Here is a 17240-nt window from a genome sequence, read left to right on the forward strand (position 1 = left end):
CACACTGTTTATCTTTAAAGGAAGACCCAGGTGTTAAGATGAGTTCATTATGGATAAATTCCTCAGATTCTCCTGTCTCGCTCTCTCTCTCCATTGATTTGGGGGTTCTACATTAGTAGACGAAAGAATTCTAATAGATTGGGCATATATATTTGTGCATAATCTCAGCAAACTAACAGCATCTCATGTCATCTTCACATATAGAACAGAGACATACAGGGATGATTGCTCAGTTAGGTGGATTATAACTTAACCAGTTCTGATGAAGTGTGAATTATAAAGCCATAATCTTTCTAGAGGGAGATTTAAGAGGTTTGCCGTAGGTCTGTCTTGTTGAACGCTCTGCCAAGGTTTTGGAACATACAGAAGCCATGAAAAGTGTGAATTCACACAAAACTCACAGAGAAGGTAATATCCTGAATAACCCCAACTTTTTGACTATATGGAGCAATAAGTCAAATCAAGCAAAATAAAATCTCCTACAAACAAAGGTAAGATCTTTAACTTGGCACCGAAAACCAACTACACAGCATAAATTAAAAGAGGTATTTGAGCATTAGCCCATATAAGTTTTTTAAAAAACACTTATGAGTTTTAGTGGACAGTGAGTTCAATGAGTCAAGAATGTGCTGTGGCCACACTGAATTTCTGACATATTTTTGTGCTTTTAAACAATATTAAAGTACTCAGAACAAGAAAGGTGATGTTCCCCAACACAGACTCGTCAAGATACCCCATTGGCTTGACCTTCAAAACGTCCACAATCCAACCATCTCACCTTCGCTGCACCACCTTGGTGTAAGTCACCTTCCCCTCGCCTGAATTATTATAGCTTCTGCCCCTCCTCAGTCTATTCCTACCATATCAGCCAGACTGATCCTTCTAGAATGTAAGTCAGATGAAATTACTCCTCTAACTCAAAACCCTCCACTGACTCTTCATTGCACTGAGTTAAAGCCAAAGTCCTTGTCATGGCTACCAGGGCCTACACCACTTGGTCCCAGTGCTACTTCTCTAGGCTCATCTCTTGCCCCCCCCCCCCACTTGTTCGCTCCCTTCCAGCCACAGAGGCCTCCTTGCTCTTTTTCAAACATGCCAGATACACTCCTGTCTCAGGGCCTTTGCACTGGCTATTCTACTTACCCGGATCACTCCTTCCCCAGGTATTCACACTACTGGCTCCCTCACCCTCTTCACATTTTCACTTAAAAAGCACCTTCTCAGTGAGTCCTGACTCTACCATCCAAATTAGAACTGCAGCCCCAACTCCAGTTGATGCTTCCTCTCCTGCTCCCCCCCAGCTCAGGTTTTCTACACAGCACTCATCTACTATGAGCTAAATAATGTACCTGTTGTCCTTATTGCCCGTCTCCCTCCACCAGATGTAAACTCAATGAGGGCAGAGATTTCTGTCCATCTTTTCAGTGCTGTATCTGCAGCACTGAGAACAGTACCTGGCATATAGCAGGCACTTAGTAAACACTTGTTTAATAAATAGTCCTGCTCTCCTTGCAGAACTGAACCACACTGAAACAGAATGTTCACTACTTCCAGTTGACACATTTTAAAAGTAACAGAAACAAAAGCTCATTCTAAGAAGAGCAAACTAGGAGACTGACCAGCCCCTAAGAGACAGCTGAAAAAACAAGAATGAAAAGAAATGCCACATGGGGCAGGACTGCATTAGTTCTATATGACCATAGGGGGTACAACTTTAACCTGTGTGAGAAAGCTATAAGGAAGCTGTTTGTAGTTCCTTCCAAAAGTCACTTTAGTCCAGAGGTAAAATGAATTGCCACAGGAGGAAATTCATTTTCTATAAATCAAAGGGTATAAGTTTGACCGAAAAAGCCACTTTGTTGAGGAGACCTAGTTCTAGTCTACGGGGATAAATTGTGTGACTGCAGAAGTATAAAATACTTTCAGATCTATAGTAGGGGAGATATTGTACTTAGAAAGATTAAAATTTCCTTTCAAACTAAAAATAACTTGTTAAGTACCAGGGAGCCAGCACTATGCTTGGCATTGTTCAGAATACAAATTGGTGGGGCAAGGTTTCTGCTCAAAAAAGAAATTACATGAGAACAACACAAACTCCTGTGCAATTACAGGATTAGCTTACAAGTATTACGGTAATGCAGAAAAGTAAAAGTGAAATCAAATCATTGTGAATATACCAGTCCGGGAGCTTCACGGAGGTGACAGGACTTGAGATGGGGCTGGAAGAAACAGGAGATGGGCTAGGACAGGCAAGAGGAGGGGAGCTGCAGCCTGAGCAGAGGCCAGTACCACTCATGTGAGAAGACCCAGCCACATAATGCAGGGAGGGCAGGGGCGTGGGGATGAGGGGCAAAACCAAGGGAATTAAAGCTGAATGCCAAACACCAGAAGGGGAGTTTGTATCCATGAGAAGCAAACATATAGTACCATATTACCCTCTTCAAACAGGGAGTGAACCAATAAAATCAGGGTTTTCAGATTTATTTGACAGTTGTGTGCTACACAGACTGAGAGTAACTTCACAGGTAAACAGAGCAGCTAGGAGTCTATTACTGGAGTCAGTGTGAAGGAATTCAGTCTGGTATAGAGGAAATGAGAGGAGTAAGGTAAGAATCTAAGAATCATTTGCAAAAAAGAAAAGCAAGTGATAGAATGAGGTTAATTATTAGTTATAAAGGTAAAAAATAAGAAGGGTCAAAGATGTTCCAAAGATTTAAGCTGGGAGCTTGAGAAACGGATTCATTGTAGTAATGGGAACATGACAGCTTTCATGTCAAATATAAAAACCATAGAACCTCCAAGTAGAGACGACCAATGCAGGGGAGGAATGAGAGAGACAAGAGGCCAGAGCAAGAGACACAGCTGTGGGCTCAGCAACTCAGTGGCCAGGTGGGAGGATGAGATCTCTAAGGATGTGAGTACAGTTTTATGCCAGGAATTATACTTTTAATTCCATCATCTTGCCAAATCATCTACTGTCTTACAAACAACAGAAATTTATTTTTCACAGCTCTGGTGGCCAGAAGTCTGAGATTAGGGTACCAGCATGATCGGGTTCTAGTGAGGACCCTCTTTTGTATTGCAGATGGCACCTTCTCACTGTAACCTCCCAAAGCAGAAAGCAGAAAGCAGAAAGCAGAAAGAGCTCCCTGGGGCCTCTTTATAAGGGCCCTAATCCCATTAGCTGAGTACTCATGACCTAATCACCTCCCAAAGGCCCCCACCTCCCAATACCATCACATTAGGGGTTATGATTTCAACATACGAATTTTGGGGGGACACAAATATTAAGTGCATATCACCTACATAATCAGACGTTTCAGAATGTAAAGTATGAATGCTTCAGGTATATTATATCCAAACTGCAGGTATTTTACATCCAAACAACCTTGTTGAGGAGTTATATGAAAAAAAAAAAAAAAAAAAAAAAAAGCCTCCAGAATAACAAAGCCTAAAGAGTAAGGTAATTGTGAGTATCAGACTGAAGGTCCCCACCACAGCACAGAAAGGTATGTGCATTACAAAGACTAAAATATACACAATACCTTTCTGAGGTAAATGCTGAAAAACAATGGCAGCTCTTTCGCTTCCTTTCATGCATTTTTAGTTTATCAGATATTACTTTAACATTGAGTCATTTCCATTCCATTCAGAATTTCCTTATTCAAACATCCAAAGCTGACATGATTTTTAAGTATCTATAAAGAAATCTTACCATCCTTAGTACTGTCGAAAACAACAACTGTGACATTAGTAGAAGGGTTTTTTGGTTTCACAACATTGAACATGTCACTGGCAGAATGAAAAGAAGGATAAAGTGTAGGCAGGTCCTTCAGGGTGATGTTGGCCGGCAGGGCTGGGTCCAGGACAAGCATTGGCACCTTAATGCAGTGTGTCAGCAAACATTCTAACTGCTTCTCACTGAAAAGAAACATTACATGCTTACTGCTACATTCTTCAAATTTAACCAACAATGAAAAGCTTGTTGGTACTACTAAATTTTCCAGATTTTTTTCCTACAGCCTATAAAAAAATCGCAATGTTTTAATAAATGAGGAATTTTATCTCAAGTATATAAAAATTCAGTAAGTTAGCAAGTATGGTATAAAATTTTTAACAAGTGCAACTCTAAAGATAGAGCTTTCAAACACCTCTTAATAAAATAAAGATCGCCACCAAAATTTTTTAACTCAAAAGCATACAAGAAATTAAGAACTTCATTACCATCAGTTTTAAAGATTATTCATAATTCCAATGAAGCTATTATTAGGGAGATTAGGAAGTAGGTAGAATCTGATTAATAGAGTCATGGTACCATACACAATTTACCAATTCCAGTTAGAATACAGTTAACTACATTGGACACAACGCTACACTGATACAAAAGCAAATGTGACATGGTTCCAATTTGAATTTATATGAGATATTTCTATAGGAATATAAGAGATATCTAGAATAGACAAATGTATTACCTGAAGAAACAAATGGGCAAAGGGTACAGCTAGAAAATTCACGAAGTGGAAACTTCAACTAGTTAAACAACATGTAAAATTGTTCAACCTCCTTAGTAATTGAAGAAATGCAAAAGGAAACAATGAGGTGTTACCTTTAATTTACTCATGACTCAATGTTAGTGCAAGTACAGTAAACCTATTCCTCTCAAACACCGCTGGTGTCACTCCACATGGGAACAATTCTTTGGGAAAGCAATTTAGTGAAATATATGTATATGATGTATCATACGCATATGTGTACATGTATACTTATTCAGAACTATAAAAACATATATATGCTCCTTCCTCAGTAATCTTACTTCCAGGAATCTAGACCAAGTAGAGGGGAGAGAAACAAAACAGGAAAAACAAGCCCACAGACAGAAAATGCCACAGACCTAAATATAAATATTTACAAAATATTTACAATAGTGAAAATACAGAAATGCCCGACATTTAGTAAATTATAGTACAGTCACTTTATGGAATATTATGTCAGTATTAAAACTGAGAAGGATGAAACATGAAGATAATGTGCCAACACAGAAATATGTATGATTATATAAAGTAAAAAAAAAGTAGGGTACAAAACTGCACATAGATTATAAACTATAACTATTAAAACATGCACGAAAAGGGAATAATAAAAATGATAATAATTGTTGAATGACGGTCATAAAATCATGTGTTTTTCTTTACACTTTCCCCTCAACCTTTAAATTATTTAAATAAAAGTAATTTTGCACCATTACTTTTATTAAATAATTTAAAAGTCATGGCTGGCCAGTTAGCTCAGTTATTTAGAACATGGTGTCGATAACACCAAGATCAAGGGTTTGGATCCCCTTACCAGCAAGCTGCCAAAAAAAAAAAAAAATTAGAAGCCTAAAACTCATTTTTTTCTTTTTTTTTTCTTTCTCTCTTTTTTTTTTTTTCCCTTTTTGTCTTTTTTCATGTCCGGCAACGGACCGCAACCCTCAGTGTCACGCCCGTACCGGACCGGGACCAGCAACGGGATCGCAACCCTCGGTGCTGCGCCTGCCCCTCGCTCAGCCAGTGAGCGGGAACCGGTCTGTATGTGGGATCCGAACCCTCGGCGGGAGCGCCGCTGCACTCTCAAGCGGCTCACTGTAGCAGTGTGCCACCGGGCCGGCCCCCTAAAACTCATTTTTAAAAAACAGTATTGGGCCGGCCCGGTGGCGCACTTGGTAGAGTGCGGCGCTCCTGCCGAGGGTTCGGATCCCATATAGAGACCGGTCCGCTCACTGGTTGAGCATGGTGCGGGCGCGACACCGAGGGTTGCGATCCCGTTACCGGTCACGAAAAAAGACAAAAAGGAAAAAAAAAAACAGTATTAACATTAGTATAATTTATAAATAAAGCTACATAATTAACATAAAGAGATGATTCAGAAGGCATTTCTGGATCTTGAAATTCCTGAGGATCCTCTTAATGAACAATTGTTTTTAAAAGTCTAATAGTTAAGTAGGGAGGTGGCAGCTAACAGAGATTTCTGCTTGTCAGTGAGACAGTATTGTTTTAAGGACTTATAAGAATCAGGTATGATTCAAATCAAGATAGATATATCTGATTTTTGTCATTGGGCAAATCCCCTTACCAGGTCTTTAAATATAAGACATACGATTTGACAATTTTAAAGACAAGGAAATATATATTGAACATTTAAATAAATGATGGATAATAATTTTATAAATGAAAACACTGGGTATAAGTTAGAGCTTAAGTGGACCAAGAGATCAATGTACCAAGACAGATTAATGGGAACTACAGAGTAGGAAAACCTTGGAACTCCAACCCTTCCAAAAACAATAAAGCTTTGTTTAAGTAGAACCCAAGTAACCAGAGTTCTCAATCAGCCACGCATTCAGCACTGTGAAATTTCCCATCTAATGAGTGCACTTAATTTGGAGGTCAAAAACTAGCAGAAGAGGGATCGAATATTAGCAATAGAATAAATACAAAATACTGTGTACCCAACGAAGAAAATAAGTGATAATCTGGAAATTTCACTTTAGTCCTTCAATTTTTATTCTTGAGAGGAAATCAACCCACTTACCTCTTCTTAGTTGGTTCTGTTGTGTTCTTCCCAAGGATTTCTCTAATGAAAAGAAAATACAGTTCATTACATAAGCATGGGCTAATGCTAGCCACAAATGTGAATAAGATGAACTTACAACATTGGTTTTCTTGGTCACTCCACTAGAACATACCAGAACATGCCAGTAGAAAGGATTTTAATGCTTATAAAATTTTAAATGCATAAATTATACGTTCCAATGAAATATCAGTAACACTGTACATCCCACTGTACAACCCACTGTAACCAAGACAGTTTACTTAAAATATAAATCTTTATATTTTACTAGTAAAACATAGTACTGGCTGTCAGTCATTTTCAGGCACTGGCAAGATCTTACATCCTCTAACACAGAGAGAAAGAGAGAATCTGTTGCAGTGTAAGGTGGCCAATGACCTGTAACTGGGGTGTGGCCATGACATTTACCAACAAGTGAACAGGGAGGTGCTCAGCAAATACTTCTGAGGAACCAAAGGGGAAGTTACGTCAGCCAAGTCCCTAGCTCTGAAGGCTTTCCAGAAGTCCACTGTACCTTTCCCAGATAAAGTAAATAAAATTATCAAAATCACACATAAAATAAAAAGTACCAAAGTTTCCACATCCATAGTCCATAATTTGATACTAAAGGGGGTAAAAAGAATATATACCTTCTACTGGCTTTTCCAGATGGAAACAAGTTAAGTGTGTAGGCCTATTTTTATTTTTCAAGGGAATAATCTGTCTTATTGTGAAGCTGTTTTATATAATAAACCCTTATTTCATGAAGATATCAGACTTAGGACTAGACTGGATAAGCTGGAAGCCTCGGGCTCCTCTGGAAGGCTTCCCCATCTTTAGGCCCCTTCAAAACCAAGCCGTCACTGGAGCACCACGTTCATAAACTGTCCGTCTAATAAAGTGAGGCCAGCATCTGGTAGAAGCAGTCAAGTCCTCCTCAGGCACCAAGAAGCGAGGGTCAGACAGATGACTTGCAAGATCTCATAACGGCATGAATTTGAGAGGCAGATCTTTGTTTGGACAGCTGTGTGAAAATCACTTTACCTTTCTGAAATGCCCGCTTACTGTAATCACAGGACGACGTGTGTTTTGTTTTTTAAAACTCAGTTTACCTCATTACTTTCTGCTCCTCCTTCATCTGTTCTCTGACCTGCTGCAGTTCCTTCAGGAGCTCAAGATCTGTGCCATTCACCCAGGTGTAGACCACGTCGATTGGCATGGGCAGACAGAGCCTACGGTAGACCCACAAATCCTCCAGCTTACATGCATTTTTCCAGTGTATTTGGGAATAAGAGTATAACAGAGTTTAAATTTAAAGGTTATGAAAAAAAATCAATGAAAAGGTAATCTGGCCACAGTGTATGGGTATATCCTAGAACTACATGTTTTCAAACTGGAGCTAGTATTTGTTAAGTAGCTTCTCTTATGAGTTGCATTATGCTAGACACTTCACGTAATTTACATCATTGATCCTCATGTCTACCCTATGAGGAGGCTGATAACACTCCATGTTAAAGGTTGTTTGAGGGTAGGATGGGTGGTCTTGGAAGCTTGGTTTAGATTAGATAAACTCCTGCGTTCTCATAGTTTAGCAAGTGAGGGGGATGAGATACAAATGCAGCCAAACATAAAAATTAGAAACTTAAAGAACAAAACTACATTTTAAAAATGTTATCAAATGGTCCACAGTGAAAACCTAGCCCTACTTAATACTGCAAGACTTCTGCCCCGATGCCCTCAAACCCAGCCCCTCCTCATCTCCCTCATCTTGCTCTGCTTTTCCTTTCTAACATGAAATAATTAACTTGTTACCTATACCGTTAATCACGTGTCCCTCTCCCAGCATGCAAACTCCAAGAAAGTAGGAAACTTTGCTGCTTTGTTCCCTACAGTTTCTAAGCAATTAGAAGAGTATCTGGCACATTGGTACCCAATAAGGATCTGCTGATGAGTCAATGATTTACATGGGACACTAGTATAGAAGACCTTCTTGAACCTGCTCCATTTTCTCCTGATTATATTATCCTCAAAATAAGGAGTCAGGCAGGTTTTTAATTCTTAAGTATGTTGTTCAAGCCTCACTGTGATATTAAGAGATTTATATACTGATTTTTGTTCATGGTTCCTGGCTCATACTACTCTCTTTCTCCTGCCCTCCTTTCACCTGCTTTTTTTTCTCCCTAAGGCGGGAAATTCTCTGACCTTTCTAATCTGACTGTAGGTCATAAGACCCCCATTCGAGAAAGGGTACAGCCCCATACCCAGGAGGAAGGAATGCTGCACAGAGAGGCCCAGAAGAACCTGCACAAACCGGCCCTGCTAGGTTTCCCCACCCAGTCTGTTAGTGTTAAATCACACCCTTTTTGTCCAATCACATTTCTACATGGTTGTCCATGCTTTAATCATGCCTATGTACTGAAGCTTCCAAAAACCCAAGAGCACAGAGTTTGGGGAGCTTCCAGATAGCTGAACACATGGAGGTTCCTGGAGGGTGGCACGCCCAGGGAGGTCATGGGAGCTCCACGCCCCTTCTCCCACACCTCGCCCTGTGCATCTTTCCATCTATATCCTTTATACCTGTGCATCTTTCTGTCTATATCCTTTATAATAAACCAGTGAATGTAAGTATTTCCCAGAGTTCTACAAGTCTCAGCAATTAATGGAGACTAAAGAAGGAAATGGATGTTGTGGGAACCCCAATTTAGAGCCAGTAGGACAGAAGCACAGGAAGCATCCTGGGGCTTGTGACTGGCACCTGAAGGAATGGGGGACAGGCTTGGGGACTTAGCCCTCACCCTGTGGGATGTGAAGCCATCTCCAGGTAGACAGTGTCAGAATTGAATTGGAGGACACCCAGCTGCTGTCCACTGGAGAAGAATGTTGGGGGAGAACCCCAGACTTTTGGTCACAGAAGTCTTCTGTGTTGATTGCTTGCTTAATGTATGGGAAGAAACCTCCATAATCTGGTGTCAGAAGTGTGTTGTGAGAATACAGAGAGAGAAAATGAATCTGTTTTTCCCACTCACTCACTTTAGTGTTTCTGTTCAGGTTTTACCCCTGCCGAAGGCATTCTTTCCCTTTCTCTCCGTGACTTACCAAAAATCTCCCTGTCTTTCAGTGCCTGCTCCAGACCTATGCCACTCTGACCTATGATACAGGAGTATACATTTGGGTACTGATATTACTTTGGATGGTTCTGTTGCAAGTTCAGTATTTTCCAAGAAACTGGACAATTTTTTTTTTGGCCAAGGACAAAAGCTTACCCTCCCTTGTCCTCCTTATAGCCCAGGCACAGGATTAGGCTTTTGCCTGCAACCACATTACTCAGTGTGGGGTTAATTATCTCATGGGAAAACAAATGCAGTTTGCTGGATAAATCTTTCAAATTATAAAATAAACAGTAGAAATGACACCTTTAGATTAAAAGATGTATATGAGATGACAAGTCAAGAGGAGTGTTTATCTACTTACTGAATAAATACTTATTGAGCACTTAGTATGTGCTAGGCATTGTTCTAGGTGCTGGGGATTAAAAACCCAAATTTGTGCTTTCATGGAGCTTACATTCCAGAAAGGTAAAGACAGAAAATAAACCAAATAAATAGACAGAATGTCAGATGTTAAATGTTATGAAGAAAATAAAGCAGGAAATGGGGATTAAAAAGTGTGTCTGTGTGTATGTGTGTGGGGTTTCAGCTTTAAATAGGGAGATCATAGACGGCCTTACTAAGAAGTAGCAGGGAAGTGAGGAAGCAAGCCAGGGGGGTAACTGGAGAAAAAATGGGCCAGAGAAAGGGAAAACCATGTACAAATGCCCTGAGGCAGGCACTTATCTGGCTTGTTCAAGGACCTAGAGGCCAGTGTTCCCTGGGCAGAGACAAAGAGAACAAATGAAAGAGTGTAATTGGAGATGCAGGTCTAAGAAGGAACAGGGGACCCAGAGCTTTATCAGAAGATGAGAAATCAAAAAAATAAAAGAAAATGAGGACTCGCCTTATCCTCTGGCTTATTTGATAGCTGAGTATCTACCAGCTCTCTTGTCAAGGTTCTCCGCTGCCTGCGGAATAAAGTCTAAACTCCTTCATAATCTGCACCTTGTGTTCTGGACACTCCAGTTGGATACGCTTACCCAAATATAATAAGAACTTGCAGGATTTTGTGCCTTTGAACATGCTTTTCCCTCTACCTAGAACATGCTTCCTTTAACCTTTTTCTCCTTCATTTTCCCCTCTTCTCTCCCCTCCCATGAAGAGCATTGCTTAATATGCAGCTTCCATAGTACTCTGTAGTCCAAGGAATCCTTAGCATAATGCACTGTACTATTTTTCATGCATGCACATCTTCCACGAGAAGGAGTATCTCTAGGGCAGAAATGTTATCATGCATTCCATGCCTTGCTTTGTTAATTATTTCCTCTCTTTCTTATATCTTCAGGCTGTCTCCCTACTATAACAGTATGCAAAAGCTTCCCCATCTAGCTTTTTCCTGCATTTATATCAATGGTTCTCAAACAATAGCGGGCATCAAGATCACCTGTAGGACTTGTAAAACAGATTGTTGAGCTCCATTCCCAGAGTTTCTGATTCAGTAGGTCTAGAGTAGGGTTCCAGAACTTGCTTTTCTAACAAGTTCCCAAGCAATACTGATGCTGCTGGTCTGGGAAATACACTTTGAGAACCGTTGATTTATATGTAGGTTATACTTCGCTCTTTTCCCCCACTAAAATGCCAGTTCTATAAGGTCAATGAATTCATCTTGTTTACCACTGTACTCCTAGAGCCTATAATAGTGCCTGGTGCATGGGTGGGGTGTAATACATGCTGGTTGGATAAATAACTATTAGTTTATTCTTTCAGCACATACATCAGTCATTCCCATAAAAAAAATCTATCTGCCTCACACTGCCCATACGTACACTGTCCAAGGTCAACTCACTCCCAACTTCCTAGGTGGTCTATGCTCAGAGTAAAAATAAATTTTAAAAAACTGCTTCAGTGACACATTAAAAAGAAAAGTTTATAAAAAGGGGAAGGGAGGATCTGGCTGTTTAGCTCAGTTGGTTAGAGTGTGGTGTTGTAACACCAAGGTTAGGGGTTCCATATGCCGGATGCCAAAAAAAAAGGTGGGGGGAGAACTGTAAATTCTGAAGCTTTCTTATAAAAGTAATTATCTGCTATTAACGATTTTTTCATAGAATCAAGAAATATCTATATGTTCAATTGAGGAAAACAACATAAGTAGGTAATTCACTTATATATTAGGTCTTCTAATAAGGCTGCATGTATTACATGATTAATTCAATTCTCTGGTGAAACTGACAACCCAACGGAAATCTTGTGATCTGCTCAAGGTCAATGAGTCAGTTGTTTTTCTACCTTTAGCCATGGTGGCGATGAGTCTGAATCTTTTCTTCTAACCTCTAGACCACTATCTTGGTTCACAGATGAGAAGGAAAGCTTCATCTCAGAGCTGAGGATTATCACTTATGACTCAGACCCAAAGCAGTGGTAACACTCCTACAATTTTATTTTAATCACTGCTTAGTCTAGTGAATATTAAAGTCACTTAATAGTTCATTGGTTCTAAATTCTATAAAGTAGGCAAGAAAATACAGAACTTAAATAGTATCTTAGAACCAAGGAATTAGAAGAGATGTTACACTTAATCTAATATCCACATTTTACAGATGACAAAATTGAGGCCCAGATTGACTTCATGCCTCACAATTAGTAGCAGTAGATAATTTACTTATTCACTTGTTACTGACAAATAGAATGGGATTTTTTTCCATTCAGGGCAAACATCAAAACGATTTGTACAGAAACCAGCAAAAGAATGAAAACTTTCTATAACCATTATGGTATTTTAAAATATATTACATCATGAGATATGTTATAAATGATACATTTATTTGTCATCATCAAAATTAGGCAATTTTGAATATCCCTACATAAAAATCAAACTATATTTTAATGCAATTTAAAATTAGGAGAAATATTTCACACAAAGATTTTAAAAAATTCTTTAGAAAGAACAAGAGATTTTGATTAAAAATGCTAATCTCAAAATCTGGATTTTCTTTCTGTTATTTTTTATTTTAACACTTGGACATTTTTGTGGGATGAGGTATATCATTTCCATACATGCATATACTGCACAATGATTTACATAGGGTAGATAGCATAGTTTTGTACCTGTTAGTCCACCACTTCTCCTACCACAAAATCTAGATTTTCTAATAGGCTAGTTTTCTTTCTAAAAGTTTGATGTTCCTTCATGGCAAGGATTTATGCATCTGTGCACCATCATCACACAGCACAGCGTAAGGCACAGAGTAAGTACTCAGTAAGTGTTTGAGTAAAAAAGGTCAAACAATTTTGAACTTTCCTTAGGGAAATCCGCTGTTAAAAAAAAAATTGGAGAAGAAAATTATATTTCATTAAGAATCCTTTAATGCAATAGTTCTCAGAGTGTGGTCACCAGACCAGCAGCGTCACCAGGAAACTTGTTAGAAATGAAAATTCTCAGAGCCCCTCTGAGACTTACAGACTCAGAAACTCTGGGGGTGGGGTGAGAAGAAACTATTAGTTCCCCAAGCCCTCCACTGCATGCTAAAGTCTGAGAAGTGCTACATAAAGGGATGGTTCTCTTATTTTTTAGCACTAAAAAATTATTAAGGACCCCAAAGAGTTTTTGTTGATAGTTTATGATTATCCACATTTGCCATATTTGAAAACGAAACTGAGACATTTAAAATACTTATTCATTTTAAAACAACAGTAAAAACCCCTTTACATGTTAACATAAATAACTTTTGTAATGAAAATAACTATATTTTCTAAAACAACGAAAAAATTTAGTGAGAACAGAGGTCATACTTAGGGTGCTTTAAAGACCAATGCAAAGAGTAAAGCTTTTTAAGTCAACTCCAAAACTCCCACAGTCGTTCTTCATTGTGATATTCAGGACTATAATAGTGCTTAATACCATACATATGATTTGCACAGTTATTTTTTAAACTACTCATTTTATAGAAGCCATGCAGGCACTTATAACATGTGAATGGAGGGACAAGAAGTGCCTCTTAGCAGGGGACAAGGGCTCCAGAGAAATCCAAGTCAAGGTTCTCAGAAAACTCACAAGCTACTATGAAGGTGCATGAATTGACACCAGGTAAATTACCTGCAGCTTAATCAGTTTTCCTGGCTCCGTGAGAGTAGAGGGAAGGATTTATGAGACCTATCCTCAGGTAAAAATGGACAGTCAGATTACAGAGAGGCTTCCAGTTATGACCTCTGAAATTCAGACTGAGGTCTTCCGTGGGATGAACTACCTTTGTTAGTGAGCCCATGTTTGTTTGTTACCTGAAGCTCCTTACCCTGTAGTGATTAACTGTGTGCCATAACAATAAAAAGGAGAGTCTATCAATACAGCATAAAAGTGAAGAAATAAAAAAGGAGACTAAGTTCATTTTTTGAAGTTAGAATGTTGATCACAAAAAATCCAAAACGAAAATTTACTAATGGTGGTTCCTCTGTGTGAGGGAAAATTGGTAATGGAATAGAGAGAGATTTTTGTTTTCTGTTTTTCTAAACTATTAGAACTGTTTTCAAACAGACATGTATTATTTTTACGATCTAAAAATATAAGTGACACTTTTATAGAAAAAGACCAAAAAAGACATGTGTGATTCCTTTTACCTGCAAGGAGGGAAGGATGTTGGAAAAACTGCTTCCATTCTGAGGCTGGTCTTGTAAGGGGGGGGAGGGAGGAATCCCTAAGGACAAAAATGGGTGAAGGCAGCATTCCAGGGTGGCTGAGGGAAGAAGCCTGGCCTTATGGAGAGAAAGCCCTCCTGCTGTGAGGCCAGGCTGTCTGCTCCTTCCCCATAGACAGAGGCAGCATGATGTGGTGACCACTGGGGTGAGGGGTTGGGTCCAACCCTGGCAGTCACTGCAGGAGTGGCCTTGGTTAACAGAGCTCTGTCAACAGAATTCTGGCAATGGCTCAGAACTGGCTGCCACCTGAAGGAGCCACCTGATCTCCTCATACTCCAGGGGGATGAAATTCCCTTTACCTCACAGAACTGGAGTGAGATAAAATGAGATCAGGCAATTTAAAGTATTCAAACTGCATAACACGGTGCTACTAGGTTTCTTCAGATGGGCATATTCTTGGGTAAGTTAAACTATATCTACAACTTGAAAAGACCCCTTCAATTATCATACTTAAAGTGCAGATGATTTCATGACTTATCATTTAAGTACAAATAACAGATAGTCTACAAAATAGGTTTCTTCTTACCGATTCTGAAAGGACCTTCCGGCAATATTGTCTCTATAGGAATCAAATAAAACGTGGTATTGATCCCGGCTCCATTCCAGAACCACCTAGAAAAACAAAAGAAAATGAAACAATGTTTTCTTTGTATCAAAAACTAAGAGCATATAACTTTCATTTCATTTTAATTTCATTAAGAATCACTACAGGAACAAGTAAAGAAATCAAAATTCATTCATTGTTAGCACCTACCACACACCAGACACCATGATAATCCACATGAATAATCTACAGCTTCTGGACTGGGCAGCCTGAGAGACGTAGTGTCTCACTGTGCTTGGGACAGGGTATGGGAATCACAGAGGTATAAAAGGATGTGATATTTAAGGGAGAAAAAATAAATATATAAAAAATAAAAGGATGTGATATTTAAATTAGGTCTTGAAGAATGAGTTCACCAGGAAGGGAGAAAGTGAAAGGTTTGGCCAGCTGGAAGGGCATGTTCAAAGGTTGAGAAGCAGCAGGTTGTTTGAGGCATCTGTGTAGTTGGCTTGTCTAGAGCACACGCAGATAACTGGAGAGAAATGAAGCTGGGAAAGGACACTGGGCCCTGACTGTGACATGCCTTAGAAAGCAGAGGCACTGAAGAATTTTAAGGCAGCCACATAATCCATCTAAAGTTTAAGGGCCGGCCCGGTGGCACACTGCTACAGTGCGCCGCTTGGGAGCGCGGCGGCGCTCCTGTCGAGGGTTCGGATCCCACATACAGACCGGTTCCCGCTCACTGGCTGGGCGAGGTGTGGGCGCGACACCGAGGGTTGCGATCCCGTTGCCAGTCCCGGCCTGGTACGGGTGCGACACTGAGGGTTGCGATCCGTTGCCGGACACGAAAAAAGACAAAAAGGAAAAAAAAAATAAAGTTTAAGAAAACCACCATTCTACTTTCTGTCTGTATGGATTTGCCTATTCTGGACATTTCTTATAAATGTCGTTATAATAATATGGGGTCTTTGTGTCTGGCTTCTTTCACTTATGCTGTAGCAAGTATCAGTACTTTATTTCTTTTTATTTCTGGATAGTATTCCATTGTTTCAAGGTTCATCTATGCTGGGCCGGCCCGGTGGCGCGCTGCTATAGTGCGCCGCTTGGGAGCGCGGCGGCGCTCCTGTCGAGGGTTCGGATCCCACATACAGACCGGTTCCCGCTCACTGGCTGGGCGAGGTGTGGGCGCGACACCGAGGGTTGCGATCCCGTTGCCAGTCCCGGCCTGGTACGGGTGCGACACTGAGGGTTGCGATCCGTTGCCGGACACGAAAAAAGACAAAAAGGAAAAAAAAAATAAAGTTTAAGAAAGACTCTTCTCACAGCATACAAGAACACAAGCTGAAAAAGAAGGAACTAACAAGACATGGGGGATGATGACCTTATTACCTCTGAGGTCTCAGCTGAAGATGTTGATAAATATTTCAGGAGAAAATGGAAAGCTTTAGATAGAAGCTCCCACGGGTCTGCTTCCTAAAGCTATAAACCTACCCACGCATGTGCCCCATTTTCTCCTTCACTCCTTTTACCAGAGAGGAAGTGTCCCTCTCCCTTACAAACCATATATTACTATTACAATAATACAATATATTACTATTAACTATAGTCACCATGACATACAACAGAGCTCCAGAACTTATTCATCCCATCTAACTGAAACTTTGTACCCTTTGACCAGTATCTCCCTAATCCACTATAGTCAATTTTTAATAGAGAAGTTTACTGCCACTACAGCTGTACTGAAGAAAGAGCACCGAGAAAGACCTCCCTGAAGAAGCAACGCTAGCAGAGTCTTAAAGGAAAAGCGGAGTATATCATCAGTTCAGCTGGAGAACTGAGGGTGTGTTAGAGTGATATGCTACCAGGCTAGACGGAGGAGTGAAGGAAAGGAAGAGAATTAATGGTGGTTGCTAGGTTAGTGGTGGTTTCTAGTATGAGTGACCGAATGAACAGTGGGCCATTTAATGACATGGGAAAACAGGTACAGCGGGGAGGAGAGCTGGTGGGGTTCAAGGGTCCCATTATAGTCATGGTAAATTTGAGGTCACATGTGCATACAACTGGCCTCTCTGAAAGGACTGCAAATTCCTATAGGAGGGGGAATGAGCTCCACCTTTGGTATCACATATAGCACCAAACCCAATGGCAGGCACACAGCTATAAAATGCCACCTACTTTGCTAAATATATAATGCGTGCCTATTTTCAAAAATACACTTGTATCAATTTATATCAACTTACTGAACACAAGCAGAAGTGATTCTCCATCAACATCTCTGTGTAATTTTAGAAAGGACGATCAGTACATCTAGTATTTTTGTAAAAAAAACC

The 17240-nt window shown here is 39.9% G+C and overlaps 1 protein-coding gene across 1 annotated transcript in view; it reads right to left on the minus strand.

The window, feature by feature from the left end:
• GNPTAB (N-acetylglucosamine-1-phosphate transferase, alpha and beta subunits) overlaps nucleotides 1–14952 on the minus strand; it is a 64825-nt gene extending 49873 nt beyond the window's left edge. The window contains exons 1-4 of the mRNA XM_008579692.1: nucleotides 14893–14952; nucleotides 7701–7846; nucleotides 6571–6612; nucleotides 3716–3921 (exon numbers count right to left, since the gene is read on the minus strand). Coding sequence (XP_008577914.1) covers nucleotides 3716–3921; nucleotides 6571–6612; nucleotides 7701–7807 — 355 coding nt within the window. The 5' untranslated portion in view covers nucleotides 7808–7846; nucleotides 14893–14952. The remainder of the gene's footprint in view (nucleotides 1–3715; nucleotides 3922–6570; nucleotides 6613–7700; nucleotides 7847–14892) is intronic.
• Between the last annotated feature and the right edge of the window lie 2288 nt (nucleotides 14953–17240).

This window comes from Galeopterus variegatus, unplaced genomic scaffold (genome assembly GCF_000696425.1).
Source record: "Galeopterus variegatus unplaced genomic scaffold, G_variegatus-3.0.2 Scaffold1942, whole genome shotgun sequence".
In the NCBI taxonomy this organism is placed as follows: Eukaryota; Metazoa; Chordata; class Mammalia; order Dermoptera; family Cynocephalidae; genus Galeopterus; species Galeopterus variegatus.